The sequence below is a fragment of the Apodemus sylvaticus genome, chromosome 9, assembly GCF_947179515.1.
Source record: "Apodemus sylvaticus chromosome 9, mApoSyl1.1, whole genome shotgun sequence".
Taxonomy (NCBI): domain Eukaryota; kingdom Metazoa; phylum Chordata; class Mammalia; order Rodentia; family Muridae; genus Apodemus; species Apodemus sylvaticus.
In genome coordinates this window covers 79,822,885-79,850,484 of record NC_067480.1, presented here as the reverse complement: position 1 = coordinate 79,850,484, position 27,600 = coordinate 79,822,885, and the positions used below count along the sequence as shown (strand labels likewise).

The 27,600-nt window shown below is 49.5% G+C and overlaps 1 protein-coding gene across 1 annotated transcript in view; it reads left to right on the top strand.

Moving 5' to 3' along the window:
• Ccnd3 (cyclin D3) overlaps positions 1-26,952 on the top strand; it is a 93,297-nt gene extending 66,345 nt beyond the window's left edge. Inside the window, exons 2-7 of the mRNA XM_052192046.1 lie at positions 8,147-8,230; positions 20,860-21,103; positions 21,995-22,210; positions 24,676-24,835; positions 25,236-25,372; positions 25,859-26,952. Coding sequence (XP_052048006.1) covers positions 20,906-21,103; positions 21,995-22,210; positions 24,676-24,835; positions 25,236-25,372; positions 25,859-26,026 — 879 coding nt within the window. The 5' untranslated portion in view covers positions 8,147-8,230; positions 20,860-20,905 and the 3' untranslated portion in view covers positions 26,027-26,952. The remainder of the gene's footprint in view (positions 1-8,146; positions 8,231-20,859; positions 21,104-21,994; positions 22,211-24,675; positions 24,836-25,235; positions 25,373-25,858) is intronic.
• Positions 26,953-27,600: the final 648 nt, after the last annotated feature.

Below are 27,600 nucleotides of genomic sequence, written 5' to 3'. Positions count from 1 at the left end.
CATAAACTTGACTGGATTTATTTGGTTTTGGCTTTGTAGCCCATGTTGGCTCTAAATTCAATATATAGCCAAGGATGATGCTGAGTCTCTGGTCCTGCCTCTTAACTGCTTAAATGCTGGGATCAGAATCATCTACCCCATGCTCAGTAGTGTTAAGACAAATTATTTATACAGAGGTACAAGAAAAAAGAATTTGAGCCCTGCCTAGGGAAAGCCCTACAGCTCTCAGCTGTTCCAGGTGACATCCAACTGCCCCCCCATTTAATCCTACCATTTGGGGGGGCTGAGGTGGGAGGTTAAGACCAGCCTGGGGTACCTAGTGACACCATCTCACTTATACACACGCGCGCACACACACACACACACACACACACACACACACACACACAGCACAAACACATTCTAATTTTAAAAAATAATATAAGCCAAGCAGTGGTGGTACATGCCTTCAATCCTAGCACTCGGGAGGCAGAGGCAGGAAAGATCTCTGAGAGTTCGAGGCCAGCCTGGTCTACAAAGTGAGTTCCAAGACAGACACAGCTGTTGCACAGAGAAAGCCTGTCTCAAAACAAAACAACCCCACAAAACCAAAAATAAATAAAATATATTTATATATTTGTAAATTTACATATATACAAATAAACACACTATATATACATATATGTATATGTGATATATATTTTGTTTGTTTGTTTGTTTGTTTGTTTTTTGGGTTTTTTTGTTTTTTGTTTTTTGGTAAAGATAAAAGGTGGGGGTGCAGCTCAGAGACAGGATGCTTATGTGGCATGTAAGAGGCCCAGAGTCAGGCAGTCAGTGAATCCACACTTCTGGGTATGGAGAATTCCCTTTCCCTTCATCCAGACAGGCTCTCACTGCGACATAGCCCGGGGTTACCCCCCACTTCTGCACTTTCTGCTTGGTGGCCATCACTGTGTACAGGGCATGAAGAGAAGCAGCAGATGTAGCACTAACTGCAGGTACTGTAAACCGGACTTCTTCCGCTTACGTTCCCGAGTTTCTGAACCCCCCAGGCAGCTTAGACTGTGCTGCGGCGAGCCCCTGTTTGAGCCTAGCTCAGACTCTCCTTGGCTCATTTCTCAGGTCACATCCCACATCATCATGGGAAGTCAGTGTGTTGGACTCTTCCCAGAAACTGGAAAGAAGATGGCTCACATGTGAACGGGCACATAATAGGTCGGAGCAAAGATATGCCACTGATTGAGAGACACACAAAGGCTGAGGCCGAGCAAGCCTCGACCTTTACCCTTTGGCCTCTGTTAGCATATCTAAAGGAAGAATGTGTCCCGGGGTGGGCCTGTGAAGGGCAAGTTAGTCCAGCCAAAGACTTTAAAGATCTATGGGGAGGAGGGGTCCTGGCCTGCCGTCTCGGGCGGGCGGCCTTGGGGTCTGACAAAACCTTTCCCTCTGACCTCCTTCGATGTTTCCTTTGGTGGCCTCTCTTTCTCCACCTCCTCCTTAAATGTGTATGTCTGCTGCTGTCCTCTGCGTGGCAGCGTCTACGCCAGGCCCAGCCAGGCCCAGGACTTCAGAGGCCCCGACCCAGTAGGGACCCGAGAGAAATGTGTCCCCACTGGACTGAGTTCCTCTCCCAGCCCTGCTCTGCTCTTAAGAGATTTTCCGACCTGGTGTGTGGCCAGGTGGCTCTGTTGCTAAGGGCACTTGCTGTTGAGCCTGGTGGCGGGTTCCCGAACCCACGTGGTGCTTCCACGAGGACGGGCTCCTTCAGTTTGTCCTCCAGTTGTCTGTCATGCATTCAGTGAGTCAGCTGTACCTCTCTTCCCACAGGGAACATGCACCGACCACCACACACGGGGAAAGTTTTAAACAGAAGTTTCCTGTTAGTTATTTTGAGATAGTGTTTTGCTATACAGCCCAGGCTCCTGGGGTACTATGCCCAGCACCCTTGGAAATTTTCATTATTTACAAGAACCTCTTAAAGGCTCCCTACTTACAGGGCTGCAGACCCTAAATGCTTAGAACTGTTTCTGGTTTTTTTGTTTGTTCGTTTGTTTTGGTTTTTTTGGATTTGGTTTTTTCGAGACAGGGTTTCTCTGTGTAGCCCTGGCTGTCCTGGAGCTCACTCTGTAGTCCAGGCTGGCCTCGAACTCAGAAATCTGCCTGCCTCTGCCTCCCAAGTGCTGGGATTACAGGCGTGTGCCACCACTGCCCAACCTGTACTGGAATTCATATGTTATTTATGTATTTTGAGACAAGGAGTTATATAGCCCTGACTGACCTGAAATCCCTCTGTAGACCAGGCTGGCCTCCAACTCACAAAATTCTGTCTGCCTCTCCCTCCTGGGAGGGAGTTTAAGAGCTAGCAGCACACCTGGTTTAATGTGTCACTGGACATGATGAGATACGTCTATAATCTCAGGACGTGGGAGGTGGGGACGGGAAGATTCAGAATTTGAGGCCAGTGTGGATTTCACAGGACACTGGCTCAAAAATCAAAATACATAATTTGTTCTTTTTTTTTGTTGTTTTGTTGTGTTTTTTTTTTTTTTTTAAGACAGGGTTTCTCTGTGTAGCCCTGGCTGTCCTGGAGCTCACTTTGTAGACCAGGCTGGCCTGGTCTCAGAAATCCACCTGCCTCTACCTCCCAAGTGCTGGGATTAAAGGCGTGTGCCGCCACCACCCGGCACATAATTTGTTCTTAAGCTGGGCACAACAGTATCCCTGGAACCTTATCTTGGGAAGGTTCTTGCATGGATCCTAACGTATATACGTTCAACCAACCTGGACTACACAATTAAGACTCTCACCCAAAACAAAGTGCTTTGTTGCTTTGGGTGTTATTTAAATTCATTTGCTGGCACAGCCCCTACCTTCCCGTCTAGCCCCTGTCCCTTGGCGCCCTACCATCCTGTTGGGGTTTGGCACCCCAGGCAAGGATGAGCTGGTTGCTTAGTCGGTTTTGGTTCACTTAGTAACTCTACCTTTCCTGTTCTGTGTATGTTTCTGTGACCTTTGTTAGAAATGGTTGGCATCTGCCTTGTAGGCAGCCACACGGAGCACGGCTGAGAACAGAGCCCTGAGGTATAGGCTCTTCGCCAAGACAAAGCCCACCTTGACGGGTCAGACTTCATGGCGGCCACCATGTCTCACGTGACCCATTCCTTCACATTTCAGCAGGGAACTAAGGTTCTTGCAGGGACATCTGGATGTCATCCTTTGAGGGTGACATTCAAGCTGGCCTTGAAGGGTCCAGGGAACTTCTCTAGAGTGGTGGAGATGGGTGAGAAAGGTTTTAGGCCAACAAAAGTCTATGAGCTAAGCAAAGAGATTAGTGCAGGGCATTCAATCTTCCTAAGTCTAGGTGCTTCTGTGTTGGGTAAGAAAATCCAAGTCTGGAGAGAGAATTTGAGTTCAGATGGCTGTGCTCCCTCCCCCTTCCTTTCTTTTTTCCTTTCCTTTCTTTTCCTTTCTTTCCTTTCCTTTTTTCCTTCTAATGGCCCTCCTTATCATATTTCAAGCTAGCTCTTGGTGGTTCTGAAGCTTTGGGAGGTCTGGATTTTACTCTGTAGTGGTAAAGGGGTTTGAGGTTTCTTATGAATCGAAGGAGGCATGTGCATTCCTAAAGCTTCTGAAAGATGGCTTGGGGAGCCATGGGGAGCACAGGTTAGAGATGGTAACCGGAGCCAGAGGGACTACTACATCAGTCCTAGGGTTAGATAGGAATGCCTGCACAGCCAAGTGGAAGGACCAGATTCCAGAGCGTTTTGGAAGTAGCGACAGGACTTCCTGCAGATTATTGTAGCAACTGGGACAAGAGAAGTTGAGGAACGTGGTGGGCATTTATAGCTTGGGGTCACTCACCAGATGCCAGTGAATAGGGACAGAGAACCAAAGAGATGGGGCAGTGGGGCCCGAGTGTCTAGGGTATATAGATAGCATCGGGAAGACATCCAGGTGGGGATGTGGACTGGAGGACGAGGAGGGAAGCTGGTCGCTGGAGGAATACGAAAGCGGACTAATGGAATTCAACAGGGCAGCCCTTCAAGGTGTGTCCAAGGAGAGACAATGGGGCTTTGGCTTCATCTGGAAGCCAGTGAAGGAAGAGCCAGTGAAAGAAGGGAGGAGGCTAAAAAGGTGGATGGTGGGGTACAGGGGTGCACATCTGTCTTCCCAGCACTTAGGAGGTAGAGGTAGGAGGATCACAAGTTCAGGATCACCCTTGGCTACATAACCAACCTGGGCTCCATGAAACTCAGTCTCCAGGGAGGGGTGGGGTGAAGAATGCGCTGCTCCAGGCGTTTCTGGGGCTCCTCGGTGGCAGCTGCAGATCCAGAGAGGAGAGCTGACCTTTCTCTTATCTGCTCAGAGACCAGATGCTTCTGCCGGCCTGGGCTTGTTTCCACGGTCTTTCTCCCTGCTGTCTGCTCAGCCTTCTCTGAAGGGGAACTCATGAAAGAGGGGAGGCCAGCCTGGGCTACAAAGTGAGTTCCAGAACAGCAAGGGCTATACAGGGAAGGAATCCTTGTCTCTAGAAATAGAACGAACTAAAAAAACTGAGAACGCAGCAGGCCTAACCCCATGATTCCTCATGAACAGACTTAGGAGCTCAGCACAGAGCCTCTAGGGCAATGGTGTGATCTCAGTTGCCTGCTTCGCCTGGGGCATGAAGTCACTCTTTCCTTTGAAGGGGTACTACTATCTCATCTCCAGGCATGGATAGGATCTGTCGTTTAGATGGTGTTTCATCCTCTGTCCACCTAACTGCCCACCAACCTGGCCATCCTGTGCCCTCCTTAAAAAATTCACTTGATTCCATTTACCGATTTGTGTCGGCATGCACACTTTGGTGTGTCGTGGCTTGTGTGTAGACATCAGAGGACAGCTTAGAGAGTCTGTTTTCTTCTGTCCTGTGGGTCCCTCTGTCATGGTGGCAGGTGCCGTCACACGCAAACCATCTTGCCATCTGTAAAGTTATATATTTATCCTTACTGTATGCATGGATGATGATGTGTATGGAGATGGAGGGGGTGCAGACACCATGGCACTTGTGTGGAGAGTAGACAACAGCCTTGTGGAACCCATCCTCTCCTTCCATCTTTACATGGCTTCTAGGACTCAGGCTCAGGTCGGCAGGCTTGTGCTGCCAGAGCCCTTACCCACAGAGCCATCGCACTGTGTGTATGTGTCTGTCTCTGTGTGTGTGTGTGTTCCCCGGCCCGCTCTGTTCTGCAGATTTTTCTATTCTGTTTGCTTTCCATGAATGGACTCCGACAGACAGCAGGTTGTCTTCTGGGGCTCTGTCCTCTGACCTTAGGATAATGTTTTCAGAGTCTGTATGGGTTGGAGCAGGTATTGGTGCTGCATTTCTGAACTGTGTGTTAGTGGTTCTCTGTTGGCAACACTAGGGATTTATTTTGTATTCTTGCTCGGCAAGCATTCCAGTGCTAAGCTAAATACCCAGACCCCCTATTTTACACTTAAATTTGAGATGGTCCTATATTCTTTTTCTTTTGTTTTAAATTTAATTAACTTCATTATAAAAACAAAAACAGCTAGGTGTGGTAGCATCTGCCTTTAATCCCAGCACTCTAGAGGCAGAGGCAGGCAGATCTCTGTGAGCAGGAGGCCATCCTGCTCTATCTAATGGGTTCCCAGATTTCTAGGGACAAGCAGAGAGACCCACCTGTCTCAGAAAAATAACAAAACAAAAATTTGGACATAAAAGCATCACACACCAAAAAATTATCCATACCCCAAATCTATACATCTCAGTCAATGTCTGTCCAGTGAGGACAGTCTTTCTGAAGCTGTGGTGCTTCACGGTCACTAATGACCAAATATAGTTTATGCACTCATCTGCCACCAAAAATGAAAAATCTCTTAACAGAACTAGAAAAATAATCCTCCCCTGTCCCATGGTGGTACACACCTTTGATCTCAGCATTCAGGAGGCAGAGGCAGGCGCATCTATGAGTTTGGGGCCAGCCTGGTCTACAGAGTACTCACTGTACTCTGGATAGCCAAGGTTCTACAGAGAAACCCTGACTCAAAACAAAACAAAAAAACAAACAACAACAACAAAAAACCCCTAAAAGTAAAAAAGGAAAGAAGGAAGGAAGGAAAGAAGGAAGGAAGGAAGGAAAAGACAATCTTCTTTCAGGACTTGGGCCCTTGACCAGCATTCAATTTTAGAAAAAATGTTGAAGTCCAACAAAATGGCTCAGTGGATAGGGTGCTACTAAGCTGGAGAGCCTGAGTTCTAACCCCCAGAAGCCTTGGGGCAGCGGAGGACTGACTCTCCAAAGTTGCCCTTGGATGTCACCGTCTGAGCAGCACTCACACGGTGACCTCCCTCTCACTCACACTCACACTCACACACACAAAACAATTAATATATTTTTAAAAATTCAAATAATGACATGGAGGCTGAACATGGTAATCTTACTGTAATCCCAGTGGGGAAACTGAGGCAGGAGAACTGAAAGTTAGAGATCCGGCCTGGGCTATATAGTCTCAAAAGGAGGGCTGGTGGAGGAGAGACACTACCTGCAGACTAGATGGTTCAGTGATAAAGGTGCTTGCGACCAAGCCTGAAGGCCTGAGTTTGATCCCCGGGACCTGCATGGTGGAAGGAAAGAACTGACTCCCACAAGGTGTCCCCTGACAGCCACTGGCCCATGTGCATCCACATGTAAACACAAAATGAATAATTATCTTAATGAGCCAGGTGTAATGGTGTATACTTTTAATCCCAGTACTCTTGAGGCAGAGGCAGGCAGATTCAAGGCAGGATAGAGGTAAAAAAAAAAAAAAAGTAAAGGTAAATTATTAAGAAGGAAACCAAAGTGTGTCTAAATCTACCCAGGACAGTGTTTTTTCCTTAAAGATAAATCTGAGCTGGATATGGTGGAATGCCCGTAATTAAGAGCAAGAATACAGCCGGGCGGTGGTGGCGCACGCCTGTAATCCCAGCACTCTGGGAGGCAGAGGCAGGCGGATTTCTGAGTTCGAGGCCAGCCTGGTCTACAGAGTGAGTTCCAGGACAGCCAGGGCTACACAGAGAAACCCTGTCTCGAAAAAACCAAAATCAAAAAAACAAAAACAAAAACAAAAAATCTCGCAGGAGGAGGCTGTGAATGAATAAAACACACACCCTGGATGAGTTGCTCGCAGAGGCTACTGAGTTAATTAATTGACTAATTAATTAATTAGAGATGGAGTCTCACTGTGCAGCCCTAGCTGGCATGAAACTTGCTGTGTAGGCCAGCCAGGCCATAAACTCAGAGAGCCACCTGCTTCTTCTTAAGTGCTGGGATAAAGAGCGAGAGGCCCCCCCCCCCCCGCCCCCGCCCCGCCCCTTTTAAATTTAAGTTACATTTATTTATTTCTCTGTGTGTACCCGCCTGTGTGTACGGGTTCATGGTCTGTACAGTATCAGTGTGAAGGCCAGAGGAGATCAACCTGTAGCACTCTCACCTTCCACCCTGTGAGTCTCAGGGATTGAACTTGGGTCATTAGGCTTGACTGCAAGTGCTTGTACCCACTCAGCCATTCTGGCCATACTGTTTTTTGTTTTATTTTGTTTTCTTTTTGTTTTGTTTTGGTTTTTTTTTTTTTTTTTTGGTTTTTGGTTTTTGGTTTTTGGTTTTCTCGAGACAGGGTTTCTCTGTGTAGCCCTGGCTATCCTGGAACTCACTCTATAGACCAGGCTGGCCTCAAACTCAGAAATCAGCCTGCCTCTGCCTGCCAAATGCTGGGATCAAAGGCGTGCATGCGTCCACCGCTGCCGTTGCGCCGCCGCCCGGCACCGATCCTGGGTTTTTTTGCTTCCCATTGTCACAACACTACTGGTTAGTGTTGTAACACATTAATAATTCATTTTAAATTGGAAACCAAATAACCCACAAAAAAACTTATGATAATAAGGGAACTTTAAGTTAGACTTTGCAAGTTTGCATGACGGCTGGCTGGAACCAGATAAGAAGATGTGTAAACCCAGGGCATCAGTCCTCAGGCTCTTTCCGCAGGCTAGCCAATTTTGCATCTCGTCCCATCCCCACACAATAATTTCCAAATCTTTGAGGACAGAGAGGATTTATTTATAGGAAACGAGGGGAATCGTTTAGAACTGCTGTTAATTTTCTGTCTCTGATCTTTCATCTTACAGCCCTGAAATGTTCTGGAAGTCATGGACCAGCAAGACCTTCAGGAAGAGAGAGGAGGACAGCAGCGGTGGGTGATAAGGCCCTAGGTAGGCTAAAGGGCCGCGGACAAGACAGCACTGAATCGGGCATCTGGGGCCTCTCAAAGGAGAACGTTAAAAGCCAGGCTGGCTGACTTATAAATTGATCCACTAAGCAGGTCCTTGGACTGGGATGAAAGAGGTGTCACTGAGAGATTAATCTGATGGCCTTGGGCTACCCATCGGATCTTTCTGGGAACAGTGTGAAGATAGGGTGCTTTAGAAAGTTTTACATTACCAACGGGGCCCAACCTTTCAAACTTGGATTTAAAAGACCACATTTGAAACCCCTCTGCTACTGGAATGATATGTAGCTTTCTTGGAATTTATCTTTCCTTAAGCATAAGAATTCAGAGCTTTAGGGAGATGGCTTAGTGGTTAAGGGCAGCTGCCCCCAAGCCAGAGGACCTGAGTTCGAATCCCTGGGACCTGCAATAGTGGAAGGAGAGGACAGATTCCTGTAAGTTGCCCCGTGACCTTCACCGGAACATTGTGATGTGCATGGTATGCTCTATAAGTAAATACATAATAAAAACATTTTAAAAAGAAGTAAAAAGACTTACTGATAAGTTATTTCTCCGCTGATGAAAAGAGCCAATTCAAGCCAGATTAGATGATATTAAATGCAGGTTTGTTGGGAAGCTGCTCTCTTCTGAGTTCACTGGGCCCCAGGGAAGGAGGCCAGGGGAGTTGCTGTGGGAAGGGAGAGAGAAGGGGAGGAAGAGAAGGAAAGGAAGGAAGCAAGGAAGGAAGGAAGAAGGAAAGAAGGAAGGAAGGAAGGAAGAAAGAAAGAAAGAAAGAAAGAAAGAAAGAAAGAAAGAAAGAAAGAAAGAAAGAAAGAAAGAAAGAAAGAAAGGAAGGAAGGAAGAAAGAAAGGAAGGAAGAAAGAAAGAAAGTGCCTGCTGAGAGAGAGCACATGGATTATATGAGGGAGAACTGTGGGGAAGGGCAGCCCAGCCCCTTGGCTGGAAAGTTCAGCGTTGGGAGCTTAAGGACTGAGGGATTCTGGGGGAACCCGGAGGCCAGGTCTGCTTTGATTTATAAATATGCATCTCAGGTCTTAGTCCCGAGGTCCAGAACCAAACATCTACTCATTTTACTTATTTTTCTTGGAGAGGCCATTATTTATATATTACAGTAATTAGGGCTATATCATGGACCAGAATCCAAAAATGTGTGCTCTTCTAAGATATAAAGGCTTCAAATACATATCCAAATACATATCAGGTTTACAGGGTGGGGAGGGGAAGGGGAAGGATCAGGCCGTGGGATCAGATTCTTAATGTCACCCCCTTTTCTATGCTGTGAAGGGATTCACTTGGTGGCAGATTTTTGAGAACTCTGCAGTGTCTGGCAGGTTTTGGTGATGCACCTGCAAAATCCCGGCACTCGGGTGGAAGCAGGAGGGGCAGGAGCTCACTGAATTCCCAGAGACCCTGTTTCAAAACAAACGAATAAACAAGCAATCAGAAGGTCTGGGTGGACGCACACAGGGGGAGTAGGACCCCAGTGATCTGGGGGGACAGTTTCTGCATCAGGAAATCAAAGCAAGGAAGAGAAATCCAAGATGGTACCAGAGCTGACCGCGTGAGGACCCCGTGGGGCACGGTGATGGCTCACAGGGATGGTTCACACCATCAATCCCAGCAGAGGCAAAAGGACCTCAGTAAATTTCAGGCCAGCTTGGGCTGCATAGGATTCCAGGACAGCCATGGTTCCACAGTGAGATTCTGTGTTTCAAATATATAAATAAGTACATAATAAGAAATGGACAAATAGCCGGGCGGTGGTGGCGCACGCCTGTGATCCCAGCACTTGGGAGGCAGAGGCAGGAGGATCTCTGAGTTCGAGGCCAGCCTGATCTACAGAGTGAGTTCCAGGACAGCCAGGGCTACACAGAGAAACCCTGTCTTGAAAAACCAAAAAAAAAAAAAAAAAAAAAAAAGAAAGAAAGAAAAAAAGAAATGGACAAATCTAGAAGTAGAGTACAGAATTTCATGCTAGCTCCAGTTAATGAAAAAAAGCAAGTGAACATATAGTTTAGAATAAAATCAACTTAATCATGATATACTATTTTTTTATTCATTTGTTTATATTTTACTTTGTGGCGAGTATTGCTTGTTTTGCCTTTGAAGCAAAGGCTCACTATGTAGACTAGACTGGCCTTGTACTCACAAATATACACCTTTCTCTTTAGTACTGGAATTGTATGCTTAAAATAACATTGACTAATTAGTTAATTCTGTATGTGTATATGTCAGTATGTTTGTGTGTTTATGTGCATGTCTGTGTGTGTGTATGTTTGTTTGTGTGCACGTGTGTGTGTGTGTGTGTGTGTGTGTGTGTGTGTGTGTGTGATGGTGTGCCATGATGTGAGTGTGGCAGTCAAAGGATAACTTGTGTTATCAGGTTCCAGGGATCAAACTCAGGTCCTTGGGCTTGGCAGGAGATTGTCCTTACCGCTGAGCCATCTCAACACCCGAATGGCTGTGGGTTTTGTGTGTCACCAGAGTTTGTGCGCTAGTGCCCTGCTTAGGGCTTGCAAGCATCCGTGCCCTTAAGTGTGTTTTTCTTTCCATGTCCTGCTCTTGCTTCTCTTTTCCCTTGTGCTGGGGAGTTAACCTGGGACCTCCAACATGCTAAGCAGATAGCTGTTCTACCAAAGAGTTAGACCACCACCCTTAGTTTTTCCGTTTGAATCAGGGTCTCATATATCCCTGGCTGGCTTCAGAGTCACTTATTAGAGGGTGACCTCGACTTTCTGATCCCCCTGTACTCCTCCCAGTGTGGAGAGTACAGACTCGAACTACTAGGCTCAGTTTACAGGAGGCTAGGGAGTCTTCCCCAGGGCTTCATACAAGCAAGACAGTCATGGTCCCTGCTGCATCTCACTCACAGCCTGCAACAGGGGCTTGCTATCAGTTGCCCAGGCAGGTTGTCCACTGAGATGCCAACCACATTTACCCACTGATCCGCTGAAGTGCTAGTTCTCAGGGAGTCTGGCTGAAGCTCAGCATATACTCTTTCTTTTTTTCTTTTTCTTTTTGCATTTTGTAGTGACTTTTGAACAGAGATTGAGTGGGTGAGTGTTAGAGTCAAAGTGTGTGTGTGTGTAGTGTTGTTGTTGGGTTTTTGTTTTTTGTTTTTCAAGACAGGGTTTCATTGCCTGGCATATATGTGTTTGTGTGTGTGTTTGTGTCTGTGTGTGAGTGTATGTGTATAAGCATACCTGCATACACTTGACTGCTAAGTTCTTTTTCTTTTACAATTTAGGTCTTGAGAATCAAATACAGGCCATCAGGATTGGTGGCAAGCACTTTATGAGATGAGAGAATTTGATGGTTGTCAAATAGCCTTGGGGTGGGGAAGGGTGCAGGGGGTTGTGATCTAGGACCTGTGAGGTGACTCAGGAGGTAACATGCTTTCTGAGAAGGCCTGACCACCCGAATTTGACTGCTGGGTCCCACTTTAAAGAGAAAACACACTCCAAGTTGATCTCTGACCTCTGCCCTCTGCCCACACACACTAGGGCTTTTCTGCTCCCTGTCTTTTCCCATTCATACTGAATGTGAACACATTGTAATGTGTAATTAATTGATTTTTTTAAAATCTTTTGAGATGGACCAGGTGTGGCAGCAAACATGTTTAATCCCAGCACTTGGGAGGCAGAGGCAGGCAGATCCCCAAAATCCCCTCAAAGTGGCCTTTGTGTGTGTATCTGTTTGGGTGTGTAGTTGTGTGTTGTGTGTAGACTTTTGTGAGTATCCAAGACTGAGAAGCTGAGAAATTGAGGACCGGAATCTTCCTCTGCGGCTCTTCATTTTGGTTTTGAGACAGGGTCTTTCACTGAACTTTGAGCTCGTGGCTAGTTCAGACTGGCTGGCCAACAAGATCCTAGAAGCCTCCGGGCTGCCTCCCCAGGGCTGGGACTGAGGTCATTTACTGCCTGCCGCATCTGCCCTTTCAGATGTGTGCTGGGATCCAAACGCATGTCTCTGTGCTTGCATGGAAGTACTTTTTTTTGTTGTTTTTTTGGATTTGGTTTTTTCGAGACAGGGTTTCTCTGTGTAGCCCTGGCTGTTCTGGAACTCACGCTGTAGACCAGGCTGGCCTTGAACTCAGAAATCTGCCTGCCTCTGCCTCTGCCTCTGCCTCCCAGAGTGCTGGGATTACAGGCATGCGCCAACCATGCCAGACTGCATGGAAGTACTTTACTGACAAGACACAGTAACCTCCTGACCCCAGAATGATTCCGCCCCAGCTCCCCCCACCCTTTTTCTCTTTGTCTCTTTTTGTATATATTCCAGACCAGTCTCAACTTCTTATAGAAGAAAACAACCTTGGCCAGGCAGTGGTGGCACACGCCTCTGGAGGCCAGCCTGGGCTACAGAATGAGTTCCAGAACAGTCAGGGCTACACAGAGAAATCCTGTCTTGAAAAAAACCAAAACTAACCAACCAACCAACCAACCAACCAACCAACCAAAAACAAAAGAAAACAACCTTGAAAACCTTGAATTTCTTCTTTAAAATTTTTAAATTTGGTGTGTGTGTGTGTGTGTGTGTGTACATGCACTCTTGAGAACAAGCCAGAGGTATTAGATCCTCAAGGAACCATCTGATATGGGTGGTGGGACTTGAACTCGGGTCTACTGGAAGAACACTACATAATGTTAACTATTGAGTATTCTCTCTAGCCCTTGACTTACTTATTTCCTTCCTTCTTTTCTTCCTTCCTTCCTTCGTTCCTTCCTTCGTTCCTTCCTTCCTTCCTTCCTTCCTTCCTTCCTTCCTTCCTCCTTCCCTTCCTTTCTTTCTATTTAAAAGATTTTTATTTTACTTTGAGACAGGGTTGCACTGTGTAGCAGAGAGAGGTCTCAGTATGTAGCTCTGGATGGATCTCAACAGCTAGAGCCGACTGGCCTCAAACTCAAAGAGATCCTTCTGCCTCTGGCTCTTGAGTAGTGTGGTCAAGAGCATGCCCTGCCACACTAACGTGCTTTTACTTACATGTACGGGTGTGTGTCTGCATGTGGATACGTGCACATTAGTGGGAGCCAGGCGCGTTTGATCCCCTGGGGCTGCTTGAACTCAGATCCTCCAGAAGAATAGCATGCGCTCTTTACTGATGTGCTGTCTCGCCAGACCACAGCCCTGAATCTCAGATCGTTCGGCCTCTCCCTCTGAAGTGCGAGGATTCTAGGAGCCCCCATACATCACATTGATCATAGAGATGGCGCTAGGAATCTACGTCAGCCTCGTTCAAGGCAGACGTGTGCTCCACCAGCTGAACTACACGCTCAGCCTTAAAACCATCACCTGTTAATCATTAAGATTACTTTTATTATTTTGATTATGTGTGTGTTGAATATAAGTGCCCTTAGTGGCAGGAGGTGTTGGATTCTTCTGGAGCTAGAGTTACAGGTGGCTTCGAACTACTGCTTGTATGGGTGCCGGAAACCAAACCCAGGGTCCTCTCTCTCTCTCTCTCTCTCTCTCTCTCTACTTGGTCTTACTATGTAGCCTTGGTTGGCTTGGAACTTACTGTATAGACCAGGCTGTCCACAAACTCACAGAGAATTATTTGCCTCTGCCTCCCGAGTGCTGGGATTAAAGGCATGTACTGCCACATACATCCCAAAATATATACAAAAATTAATAAAGTTAGTTGAGAAGTCACCCCTCTCATGATATTCTCTGATTTGGGGATGACACCTTTCTTGAATGTAATACTTGACCTATTTGCTACCGTGTAGATGAAGGCTAGCCCGATGTATAGGTGAAGGCTAGCCTGTGTGGAGATGAAGGCTAGCCTGGTGTGTAGGTGATAGCATTGAACTTTTACATGAAGATTGAAAGTGATTTAAACAATGAGGAAGAGGTGATACTTCACTCATCACAGAAAGTCCAGAGGTAGCTTCAGGACTGGTTAATCAGTAGCTCAGCAGTGTCACCCAGGAGAGAGATCCATTCAGGTGACTGACTAGGCCCTTTTCTTCACTGCAGGAATGGCAGAGGCTGCCCCAGCATCATAGCGGAGTGGTTAAGGGCGGAGCTTTGTGTTAGCATTTTTCTGTGCTCCCTTTGTTGGGAAGCTGAGGCAAGTTCATGGCCAGCCTGGGCTACATAGTGAGCATCTGGTCAGGCAGGGCACTCAGCAGAGTCCTGTCTGAGAAGGATCAAAACAAAACAGAAGCGTGGGGCATATAAAACAGACCTCGTTTGCTAGAGCGCTTGCCCAGTTGCCCAGCCTGTAGGAAGCCCTGGGTTCCCTCCTCGCTGTGCAGAAGCCAGACACAGTGCTACACACTATAATCTCCACCATTCCTGCCCTGGGAGGCAGAGGCAGGAAGATCAAGAGTTCCTGGCCTTTTCAAGTTTTAAGTCTAGCCTGAGCTCTGTGATACCCTGCCTCAAAAAGAAGTTTGAGGTTATCCTCAACCACACATCACCAAGGGGCAAGCTTGGGCTACATGAGCCACTGTCTGAAGGAGAAAAGGACTAGCAAGGCAGCTCAGGGAGATGGTTCCATGAGTAAAAGCACATGGTGGACAAGCTTAAAAACCTCTGCTTGGCCGGGCGGTGGTGGCGCACGCCTTTGATCCCAGCACTCGGGAGGCAGAGGCAGGCAGAGTTCTGAGTTCGAGGCCAGCCTGGTCTACAGAGTGAGTTCCAGGACAGCCAGGGCTACACAGAGAAACCCTGTCTAGGGGGTGGGGAACCTCGCTTGGTCCTGGAACCCACTGTGTAAGATGAGAGATGCACCTGAAAATTGTCCACAGACATACACACTCAGACATACACACACCCAGTGTAACTAGAACATTTTGAATATACCTGGTGGTACAGTGCCTTTAATCCCAGCACTCAGGAGGCAAAGGCAGAATGAGCTGTGTGAGTTTGAGGCTAGCCTGGTCTACATAGTGAGTTCTAGGACAGCCAGGGCTACATACTACTCACTATTTAGTCCAGGCTAGATTTGAACTCATAGATCCACCTACCTCTGCTTCTGGAATGCAGGGACTAAAGCCATGAGCTACCATGCCTACCCAGATTTTGTTTTTGTTTGTTTTGTTTTTGTTTTTGAAGACAGGGTTTTTCTGTGTAGCCCAGGCTGGCCTCAAACTCAAGAGATCTGCCTTTGTCTGCCTCTTGAATGCTGGGATTAGAGGTGAGCACTATCGTGCTCGACTGAGTCTTCTTTTGCCCAGTCATCCACAAGGTTTTCATGGGCTTTTAATTTGTTTTTTTTCTTGTTCTTTTTCCTTTTTCTGAGACAGGGTCTCATGTAGCCCAGGCTGGCTTCAAACTCACTGGATAGCTGAAGATGATTTCAAGCTTAAAACAAAATTAGGTTTATTTATTTATTTACTTATGTATTTACTTACTTTTATTTTGGGACACGGTTTCTCTGGTGTAGCTCCAGCTGTCCTAGAACTCTATGTGTATCCCAGGCTGGCCTTGAACTCACAGAGATCCTTCTTCCTCTGTCTCCTGAGAGCTGGGATGAAAGGTCGCACCAGGATAGCAGCCTTTGTTTTTAAAGGCATAATAACTAAATTTTTTTTTCCTTATGGAGTCTTGGTCTCATTTTTAGCTCAAGTTGGCCAGGAATTCACTCCATAGCCCAGGCTGACCTTGAACTTGGGGAGAGTTTCGACTTCGGATTCCAGGTCTGTGCCACCAGGCCCATCTTATACAATTGTGTTTATTTCTCAATTTTCAAAAAAAATCCATTTATATTTTACACACTGGGGTATTTTGCCAGCATGTATTTATGTGTACATGCATGTCTGGTGCCTGTGGAGACCAGAACAGAGCATCAGAGCATCAAGAACTAAAGTTACAAATGGCCTTGTGGGCGCTGGGAATAGAACCTGGGGCCTCTGCAAATAGTAGCAAGTGCTTTTAACTGCAGAGCAATCTTTCTAGCCTTTAATTTCTCAATTGAGGTAAACGTTATTAAAAGTTATAAAAACGGGCCATATAGGGTACATGGTCTTGGCATACAGGAAGTGCTGGGTTCAGTCCCAGCCACTATTATTATGTTGATAGGTGTAAATACCCATACAGAAGAGCAAATTTGGCTTTTAAAAAGCTATAATCACAACTACCTGGTGCCCCACCCCCCCCCCACCCCTGCTGTGGGTCTGGGAATTGAACCTAGGGACTAAATGAATTCTGGGTGAGTGCTTTCCCACTGAGCTATGTCAAAGAATGGTGTGGGAGAGAACTGAGAGGATAGTAGTTATTACAGAAGTAACCCCCCCCCCTCCTTTTTCCTTTTTAGGAGGACTGAGCTCACTATTCAACAATCCAGGCTGTCCTTGAACCTGCAGCAATCCTCCTGCCTCAGGAGGATGAATGTTAGGAGTACAGGTGTGGGCTACCACACTTGGTTTAGAAACTACCACATTTGCATGTTCCCTTTGCCCCGGATAAGTGCAAGATACTTTGGTCATTAAAACACCCCCGTAGGGTACGGACTTTGTTATTACCCAACAGGATGACAAGAGAAACAGACAAGAGAGAACCAGTAGATTTTGAACTTACTCTAGAGCAGCCTCACTCCAGCGTCGTGTCCACCTTCCTGTTTTGGGGTGGTACCCCCATACCTGGTCTCTCTCTCTCCCAGTCACAGTGGGTCTGAGAGTGAGGCGGAGGGCCTCACCTGTCCCTCGGTTCCCCTTCTGGGTCTCAGTGGGAGATTCCAATGATAAAGAGGTGAGGGAGTGGTAGGAGGAAGGGGCTTGGTGTCCTTCTTCCTTCTTGCTTTCCCTCTGGCTCCTGACAATTACATCCCAGCTGTCCTCTAATTTACCTTCTCATTGAGTAACTTTGTAATTAGATGCACCTGGCCTGAAGCACTCTGATTTACTCCCCCTGGAGTGTGAGCTGGGCTCTCTGTCTCTGTCTCTGTCTCTGTCTCTCCCTCTCCCTTGCCCTCTCCCTCTCTCCCCCCTCAACTTTTTTTTGTAGTTGTTTTTTTCCCTGTTGTTTTGTTGTCGTTTGTTTTTGAGGCCGAGTCTCACCTAGCCCAGGCTGGCCCTGACCAGCTGCTCTTCGTTCTTCCACCTTCTAAGTGTTTTGAGATTGCCAGCGTGTGCCACTAGTTTTGCCCAGTTTTTTTTTTTTTTTTTTTTTAATGCAGTGCTGGAAGTTGAACTTCGGGCTTCTTGCATCTTAGACTATCACTTCCAACCCAGCCCTTGCTTTGTCACTCTGTCTTCTTAGTTCTGTTCTTCAAGGGGCAGTGATGAGTGCACCTCTCTGGAGTTCTCCCGAGGGTGCCACCTGTACCTCAGCAGGCAACCTGGCTGGCTCCTTGGCCCTGAAGGCCCCCAGTGGTCAACAGCTCTCCAAGAAAGCTTATAGGACTCAACTGTCTCTGGGTGCCCTTTCTCGGTAGATCAACAAGGAATAAATCAATATACATCCCCGGGCCAGCACGAGGGCAATGGAATGAATGGTCAGGAGCTGGAAGGGGTCGGTTCTCTCAGATCCCGTGGTTCAGCATGCTCCCTGCTCCCTTGTGAGTTCTAACTCAGTGTGTTTCATTTTTTGGTTCCTTCATTCTGTCTTCCAAATTCTTTTTTTTTTTTTTTTTTTTTTTTTTTTGGATTCGGTTTTCTCAAGACAGGGTTTCTCTGTGTAGCCCTGGCTGTCCTGGAACTCACTCTGTAGACCAGGCTGGCCTCGAACTCAGAAATCTGCCTGCCTCTGCCTCCCAGAGTGCTGGGATTACAGGCGTGTGCCACCACCCGTGTCTTCCAAATTCTTAAGCGTGTTTGCCCTGGCACTCTCCCTGTTTCTCTGTTATTCTGAAGACACTCTCATCCCCTTTCCATGATGGACGCTGCATATTTCCATCAATGGTCCTGACTCAAGGCTTTTTCTCCCTTCAGTTCATCTCCCTCTTCCAGGAATCTTCCTTGCCTGTTTTCGTTTGTTTGTTTTGCCCCAAACTCTCATAAAATGGTCCTCAAGCTTATTAAAGCAAAAGGAAGCCATGGGGTTAGAGCAGTAGCTCAATGGTAGAGCGGACCTGCCTAATATGACCCCAGCCGCTGGCTTTGAACCCCAGCACCATGCAAGGGCATCAACTCTGGAGCTAAACTGGACTGCAGCCTGCTTCCACAGACTACTAGCTATGTGCCCTCTCCCTGGTTACTTAGCCATCCACATGTTAGCACCCAGCCCCTATTACAGAGGGGCAAAAGAATATACTTTCTGTAAGGCCGTTGTGAAGATAAAAATGATTTATTACCTCTCACATGTGTTCCGTTCTTGAACACAGTATGTGTACGTGAAGACCAGTTACTGTCATTGGCACTCACAGCCAGTTGATGTATCCGGAGGATACACAGCTACTCAAGACTTTGTCTCTGCCCTTCAGGACAGGAAGCTTGGTGGTGCATTCCTGTAATCCCAGAATTTGAGAGGAAGAGACAGTAGGATTGTTGCAAGCTGGAGGCCATTCTGGTCTACCTAGAGTCAGAGCTACATAGAGTCAAGTCTATAAATGTCAGAGCTACATAGTGAGACCCTGTGTCATAAAACTAACAGACTGTTAGCATGGGTAATGTGTGCAATTGGGAGGTAAAAGCAGGAAGATGAGATCCAGCCTCAATGATACGTGACATTCACAGCTAGCCGGGGTTACGTAAGACCCTTGTCTCAAAAGGTGTCTCCTCCCCAATTCTCTAAGCGTGTATAAGCGTGGTGGTACACAGTTGTAATCCCAGCACTTGGGAAACTGAGGCAAGACGCTGGAGATTTCAAGGTCTGCGTGAGACTATAAAGTAAGACACTATCTCCACAAGGAAAGAAACCACTGGGGCAGTAACCTTCTGTGACTGAAACAATCCCATCCTGCCTCCTTCCCATATGAGAATCCACCTCCCACATGTGGATTCTGACCCCTTGCCCGGTGCCTGGCGTGTAGACGGGTCTCCCTGCTTCTGCAGTGTCCTTTGCTTTCCTGGCGCTCACGGGCTGAGCAGAAGGAGCAGTGCCAAGTCGTGGGCTTCCTTCCTTCTTCCCCTCCTTTCCTCTCTCCTGCCTTCCTTATTACACTCTTCCTCTATTTTTGTTTTTGAGACATAGTCTCCTGACATAGCTCTGGCTGACATAGAACTCTATTTAGACCAGGCTGGCTTTCTGGCTTTGAACTCACAGAAATCTGCTTGCCCCTGTCTCCAAAGTGCTGAGATTAAATGGGTGCTTTACCATGCCTTCCTTCCTTCCTTCCTTCCTTCCTTCCTTCCTTCCTTCCTTCCTTCCTTCCTATTTGAGTCCTCTGATATGGGTCTGCCTGGTCTGGAATTCTCCATGGGCTATTATTATTTGGGTTGGTTGGTTTTGTGATAGAATTATGCAGCCCAGGCTGGTCCTGAATAAGCCGACAGTGACTCTAATCTTTTGATCAGTTCTGGGTTCTGCAGTGCTGAGGTGCTGGGGACTGAACCCTGGGCTTTGAGCATGCTAAGCAGAGGCGCTCTGCCACCTGAGCACATCTGCAGCTCTGCAGCCCCTCTCTCTCTCCCTCTCTCTAACACACACACACACACACACACACAGAGAGAGAGAGAGAGAGAGAGAGAGAGAGAGAGAGAGAGAGAGAGAGAGAGAGAATGAGAGAGGCTTCCCCGGTTCTGAGATCACAGGCGTGCTCCACCACATCCAGCTCCAAATGGCTTTTAATATCCTGATTTTGACTGCACCTCCCTTGGAGCAATGCAGTGTCCCATTCAGCAGACCTGAGAAACTGCATTTCTTCTTTTGCTATTTATTTTTATTGTGTACGTGCATGCCGAGGTGTGTGCACATGCTACAGCATTGGTGTAGACGTCAGTGGACAACTTATGGGAGTTGCTGGCTTCTCTTCCACCACGTGGCTCCTGGGGATCACACTCAGGTTTGTCAGACTTAGTGCCAGGATCATTTACCCCCTGAGCCACTGAATTGGCCAGAAACTACGTTTCTGCTCAGCTCCCAGAAGCAGCTGCTGCAGATCTGTGGAATTCGTTTAAGTAGACACGTTTCTAAGCCACGTTTCCCGACGGACTAACAATGAGATCTTTGCCGCTACTACTGTGCCTCAGTTTCATGGTCTGCAAAATAAAGCCCAACTCAAGTCCATTCCTAGAAGCCACTTTAGTGGAGGGGTGAACCAACTTTGTACGAAGTTATTACCACACTCCCTAGAGCAATGAAATAGGACGCATACGCGAAGGAATAACTTTTGGTGACTAGTTCTTTACTGGGTGGCTAGACTCACGTCAGGGCCCATTGATGGGGAAGAGGGCACCCTCCCAGAAAGTTCTCTCCACCCTCTGGGTCCGAAGGGACCCGAGGGCCCGGAAGCCTGCGGGCCGGAGCCCAGCGGACCAATGGGGCTGCGGGGAGGGAGGGAGGGTATAGCGCCCGCCAGCCCTTTCCGTCTGCGGCCCCGCCCCTTAGAACGTTGTGACGTCGGAGCATTCCACGGTTGCTACATCGTCGCGAGGGGCGGGGCGCCTGTCAGGGAAGCGGTGCGCGCGGGTGGCGGGCGGGCTGGGGCTTCTCCGCACAGTGCCAGCGCCAGCGCCAGACCCGCCCGCACCCCGCGCTCTCCCTCACGCGCATCACTTCTCCTAGGACTCGCTAGCCCGCACTCTTGCTCTCACCCGTGAGCCATCACAGGATGGAGCTGCTGTGTTGCGAGGGCACCCGGCACGCGCCCCGGGCCGGGCCCGACCCGCGGCTGCTGGGGGACCAGCGTGTCCTGCAGAGTTTGCTCCGCCTGGAGGAGCGCTACGTGCCGCGAGCCTCCTACTTCCAGTGCGTGCAAAAGGAGATCAAGCCGCACATGCGGAAGATGCTGGCATACTGGATGCTGGAGGTAAGGCCCGGACGGGTCCCCTCTCCTCTCCTTACCCCACCCCCACCCCCGGCTCTGGGCAAATTGAACTTTCCCTGTCGGAGCTTCGCGATCCCGACCACAATCTGCAAGATGCTTTGGCTGCCCATACTACAGGGGCCTGGCCTTTTCACACGGGCACCCTAACCAGCTGCCCGCGTTCTGTCCTTTCCCTTTCCCTAATCTCGATCGGCTTCTGTGACTTCCAGTCACTTGGCACTGTGACTAAGCTTCACTTTAGGTCGGGAAAGCGGGCTAAGGGCCACTCTTTTCCCTGTGGCTTTCCTCGGTGTCTCCCGCTTCCTTCTTCACCCGGTGCTCTCTGGAGGGCGCGTGTGGAAAACCCTGGACTCGGCCGCCTTCGTCCCAGAACTGGTTCCTGTGTCTGTCGCGGGGCTCCGGCGGGGGAAACTGGTGGGTGGGGGTGGCGCAGGCTCGGTTCCGGTCCACAGGGAAATGAAAAGTGCGGGAGACCGCGGCAGGAGTTCCCTCCCTTCCCCCTGGGAGTATGTGTGCAGTGGGTGGCGGTAATGAGGGTAAGGTCCCAATTCTCTCTAGGTGACCCTTCCGTCCCCCTTCCGCTTGCCGTGGGGGAGGGGAGTCTGGAATCTTTCGTGAGCCTGGGCTTTTCTCGTTTACCACCCCCTACTCCGGGGTGGGGAGAAGACCATGCAGAGGAAGTGGGGGGGGTCACCTTGGGGAGGGCACATCCTCCTCGGTTATTGATACTTGTCGCTCTAAGTTTGTTCTCTCTCGGTTTATTTTTTGCTCCACATTCCACTCTCTCTCCACTCCCCACCCCACCCCCACTCCTCCATGCTGCCTTGTTTCACTTGGTCCTTCCCTAGCAATGACTCGTGCGCCCTCCCTCAGGTGTGTGAGGAGCAGCGCTGCGAGGAGGATGTCTTCCCTCTGGCTATGAACTACCTGGATCGCTACCTGTCCTGCGTCCCCACCCGTAAGGCGCAATTGCAGCTTCTAGGTACCGTCTGCCTGTTGTTGGCCTCCAAGCTGCGGGAAACCACGCCCCTGACTATTGAGAAGCTTTGCATCTATACGGACCAAGCTGTGGCTCCCTGGCAGTTGCGGGTGCGTGCGGAATCCTCCCACCCCCACCTCCCCACCCCTCCCCACCAAACATACTATCGCCCTATGTACTAGTAAAAGAGACGCCAAGTTCACCCCCTCACCCATCAACCCTCCCTTCGCCCCTGGCTGGTATTTTGGAAAAGAACTTGTGTGGGACAAAGGCCGTGTAGTGTAGTAGTGGTGCTTCAGCTGCAAGCTTAAAACTAAATGAACCCCCTTTTTCTCTGACCGCAGTGGGGTTCCATTCCTAACTTGTTTTCCCCCAGATAGCAACAATTCCAATTGCGGGTCTATACACCAGTACTTTGCCTCTGGGTTTACACAGCCACCGTGAGTTATTTATTGGCAGCAGCAGGGCATGTCTGCACACCCCCACCGGAGTGGAATGTGCTTCACGTGGGGGAGGGGGCTGCCTTGCATGAGTCTTTATCCCCGTGTGGACTTTGTGATGGAAAAGCCTCCCGGAGCTGATTAAAGCCAGGCCCTGCTTGCTGGAAGGAAGCGCTGAGGTGTTTTCATCCCTTTTCCTCCTATCCCCAAAGACACAGCTCCTTCCTAACCCTCCCTTTCTTGTCTTCCTTCTGAAAAATTCGAGCAGCTGCTCTGGGCCGGTGGAAGAGTTTCTCCCTTTGCTGCTCAGCCAAAGGCCAGAGCTGAGACAGCCAGGGAGCTGGGCTGCAGCTGCTTCCGATGTGATAATGATGCTGGTCCCCTGGCCCTCCCACTCAGCCCAAGGGCTTTCATAACCCTGTGGGGAGCTGCTGTCACTCCTGTGGTTTGGGAAGTGGCTCCTTGGGGCCTCTTGCTGGGAACTTGGGCTGGGCTCCTCCAGGCGGGGCAAAAATCGGTTGGGTTCTGCCCTGCCCCGGAGGAGTCTAGGGAGGAGGTGGAGGATCTGCTTGGATCTGGAAGAGAGCATGAACATCATCTCCCACAGGGTCTGGGGGAGAGGGTGGGTGAGTTGGCACCTCCCTCCACCTTGTTCTGTGGCTGGCCAAGCCTTCCCTGACCCTGAGAGGAGTCTCTGGGCCCCATCTCCTAGGGAGGAGGGCAGCAGGCAGACTGCTGTGATTGGCTGACTGGAAGGCTAGGGGTACTGGGGCCCCTGCCGGCTGTGAGTCGGGGAACTGGATTCCTCTTCCTGTCAAGCAGCTCTCTAGGATGGGAGGCCGGAGTTGGGAATCCGGGAGGCCCCACAGCTCTTTGTGATGAATCTAGTAGTTTCCAGAGCCAGGGAGCAAGATGTTTTTTGAGGGATTGAGGCTGGGAGGTAGGAGACTTAACTCTTTGTGAAGAGATTAGGGTGGTCTACATGACTGTGTGTGAGGGGAGTTTTTCAAAATAGGCAAGTCCTTCTCCTGCTCAAGGCTCTAAGCTGTAAGTGGCCTGCGGTCAGAGTTGTGAGGGACTCCAAGAACTCCAGCAGTCTAAATCCACACAGCAGAGCAGAGGCCCCAGAAAGGAGGGGAAAATTCCAACCAGAGCGCCTTGAAAGCAGGGATGGGTTAGTTGTTCGCTGCCAGCTACTATGTTTTTGGGGTGGGGCTGGGATTTCTGTGTTGTCTGGATATGGGGGAAGGTGCCCACCTAGTCTCAGTGAGGACTCCACACCCTCCTAATTGCCTTTTGGGTGCTCCCTTAGGGGCTGGATGCTATTAGGTTATCAGGGCAGAGGCCTGGGTGCAAAATTCAAGCCTTACTTCTGGCTCTAGTCCGGGCTATTTCTGTGGGGTCCTGTAAGCAGCCTGGGGCTGACACCTAGGTCATGGGACAGGGACAGCTGTTGCTGGGGGGGGGGGTGCTGGAAGAGGCTGGGTGGGGCTGTCATTGCTACCTCAGTGAGGAGTCAAACCCATGAGTTCCTTCCTGAGATAAAACAATGAAGAAATCCTCCTGTGTGCAACTCGGAAGTGCAGCTCCAGCCAGGTCTAGGAACTTCAGATGAGGAGACTGGGGTTGGGGCTCCTGACCTCCTCCTAGAGCCTCTTAATGGTTTTGTAGGCTTGGGCAGGTTTCTCAGGGGTCATCTGGATTCATCCTGTTTGGCTTGGACTCCAGTGAGATAGGACCCACCCATGATGTCCCGCAAAGGGGGCGTAGGTTGGGTTGGGCAACCTCCTCTTTGAGGAACCTTAGGCGTGGCCACACGCTTGTTCTGTTTAAGAGGCCTGGCTGCGATGTCAGGGAAGAAGAGATTTCCGAAGCCTGTGGAATTTAGAGTTGGTCTGTTTCACCTCACGCCAGCCTCAAACTCAGGGAGGATTTAGAGGGATAATTTGGGTCTTTCTAGCACCTAGAAACAAACGATCAATAGATGCTTAAGTATAAGCCCCTGGATCTTCCCTGCCCCAAACCCATCATTCCACAGTGCCAGCCCCTGAAGCCAGAGGCAGAACTATGAACCTTCTGTCAAATTCTGCCCCTTTGCCAGCCACTGACTCCTATGTTCCTTCCCTAACCCCCAGGAGTGGGAGGTGCTGGTCCTGGGGAAGCTCAAGTGGGACCTAGCTGCTGTGATTGCCCATGACTTCCTGGTCCTGATTCTGCACCGCCTTTCTCTGCCAAGTGACCGGCAGGCCTTGGTCAAGAAGCATGCCCAGACCTTTTTGGCCCTCTGTGCTACAGGTAAGAGCCCACCTGGGGAAATTGTATTTTTTGAAAGGATTCATAGTAGCAGCCAGGAGATGGTTTCAGTACTCAGAGCTGTGTATGGTGACCCTGGAAATGGTGAGTAGTTCTTGCCTAAGGTTATAACAGGGTTTTAGATATTTTCTAGTTCCTAGCTATGTACCCTTGGGTAGATGGAAAGATTGCCACATGCTCATATCTCAGAGAAGGTCGGCTGGAGTAGTGGTTCCGTGATAGTGTGCATTCCTCAGTCAAATTACCAGCACCACGAGCACATACCCAACCCTCTCCTCCCTAGGATCTGCCCTCTCCCCTTGGCTCAGTGTCACCCATCCACCCCTGGGTTCCCTGGTGTGTGCTAAGATGCCTCTTCTCATGGTTCCTTCTCTTTTCCAAGATTACACCTTTGCGATGTACCCTCCATCCATGATCGCCACAGGCAGCATTGGGGCAGCAGTGCTAGGCCTAGGTGCTTGCTCCATGTCTGCAGATGAGCTCACAGAGTTGCTGGCCGGAATCACAGGCACCGAAGTGGTAAGTGTCCGGCTCCATTCACCAAAAAAAAAAAAAAAAAAAAAAAAAAAAAGGTGCTATTCCCCCGAATGCCCAGCAGAGGGCGGCATCCACCCCTCCCCATTCCCCCCCCCCCCCCCAACTCCGATTGTAAGCTCTTGCCTGCTTCCCTGGCCTTTTATTGCCTGCACCAGTCTGGAGAGGAGTGGGTGGGGTGAAGGGCACTTGCATGTAGATGCCCTTCTCTTGACAAGTGCTGTGTCGCGGCCAGGGGTGGGGGACTTGGTGTCAGATGCCGGGTTGCTCTCACACCCTTGCCACATCCTCTTGCCAGTTTCTGAGAACTAAAGACCTGATTCCTGGGCTGGGCTGGGCTGTGGCCTAACCTCCCCAGAGTTCCCGGTGCGCAGGGGGGAGGTTTTTCCCTTCCACCTGCCTGCTGTCTGTGCTGTAGGGGGAGAGGGTCCCATCGATGAATGACCTTGTTTTCCCTTGTTTTCGTTCTAGGACTGCCTGCGTGCCTGCCAGGAGCAGATCGAAGCTGCCCTCAGGGAGAGCCTCAGGGAAGCTGCTCAGACTGCCCCCAGCCCTGTGCCCAAAGCCCCCCGGGGCTCTAGCAGCCAGGGGCCCAGTCAGACCAGCACTCCCACAGATGTCACAGCCATCCACCTGTAGCTTGGGACCGGCCCCTTCAGGTGGCCACCAAGCAGAGGAGGGGCCACTGCCACCCCCTCCCTGCCTCTAGAACAATCCATGCCATATCTGAAGCCCGAGGGGGGCTCTCCTTCCCCCTCACAAAGCCCAAGGGGCCAGGTCCTGCCTATCCCCACAGTGTGCACTAAGGGGCTGCTTGGTCATGAGGGTGTCTTCATGGTCAGTTAGCTCCTCTTCCTTCCCACTCAACCAGCTTGGCTGTCCTGGGCCATGATGGTCAGAGAAATACAAACAGGTAAAATCCACACACCAGCATTTCTTTTGGGTCCCTCTTCTGTCTGGGGCTCCAACCTTCTCAGTTGCCAAAATACCCCAGTACCTTCCAAAGGTGTTGCCCCTCGCAGGGTCATTGCATTTGGATTCAGGTCCTTCGGGCATCCTGATAGACGCGTATGAGGAGCCAACCTAGATGGCCTCTGTGTAATCTCCAGCTGCTCTTAGGGGGAACAGCCTAGGCTTTGGCCGGAAGAGCAAGAACCCACAAATTGTTGCTTTGCTTCCTGCCTAGCTTCTATGATTGAGGGGTCTTGAAGGGTGCTGATGGCCATTTTAATTTATTGCTTTGAATACAACTGTAAGAGGGTACAGTGAGGCCTGTACCCCACAAGTGGTGGTAACCCTGGTGGTTGCTGTCCCCCTCCCTTCCCCTCTGCTACCGCTTTGTGGCCCAGGAGCTGCTACAGCCTGGGATGGGGTCACGCCTTCCTCTCCTTAGCCCTCCACCTCACCTTCAGCGAGAGGGTTTAAGTAGGGATGGATGCTGGGGAGGCGACCGAACTATCTGGAGAGAGGGCAAGCCCTATGGACACAGGTCTTTCCTCAGGCCACAAGGTTTGGGCTGGTGGCCCATTTCTATCATGCTGCCTTAATAAAGATTTCGGAATAAAGCTGGCTCTTGTGATCCCTCGGGTTGCGTGCTGAGCCGCAAGGCACAAGTCCGATGTCTCAGGCAGAGTCATCAGGAAAGGGTCAGAAAGGACCTGCTTACCAGCATGGCCTGTGCACTTCTACAAATTACAGTGCTGAAGAGTAGCCACCGTAACCCAGAGGGCTCATGGGAAACGGGGCTGGACACTTCATTTTGACATACTCAGGCATGGTGGTAATCTTGGCTAGCACACTCAGGGCAGACGGAGTAAGGAAGCTAGCCTGTGCTACATGGCAAACCCTATGGGGACTGGAGCGGTGGCTCAGCAAGAGAGAGAGAGCATTGGCTACCCCCGAGACCGAGAGCCGGATTTAGTTCTCAGCAGTTAACAGTCACTTTTAACCCAGCCTGGGGACCAGATCACAATGGCCATAAAGCACACCAGGACCGGATGACTGGAAGCACTTCCCTGCAAGGAGGCAGGCCTGGCTCCCATCTTCCACTAATGCAAAGAAGCAAACTTTACATATAGAGAGCTGGGAGTTCAGGGAGGAATTTGGCTGGGCTGAGCCAGGTGCAATTCTCTTTGCTTTTACCTAATGTTTCCAAGATGATCCACCATGTAAACAAATAGGTACCCAATGGATCAAAACTTCCCAGATACACG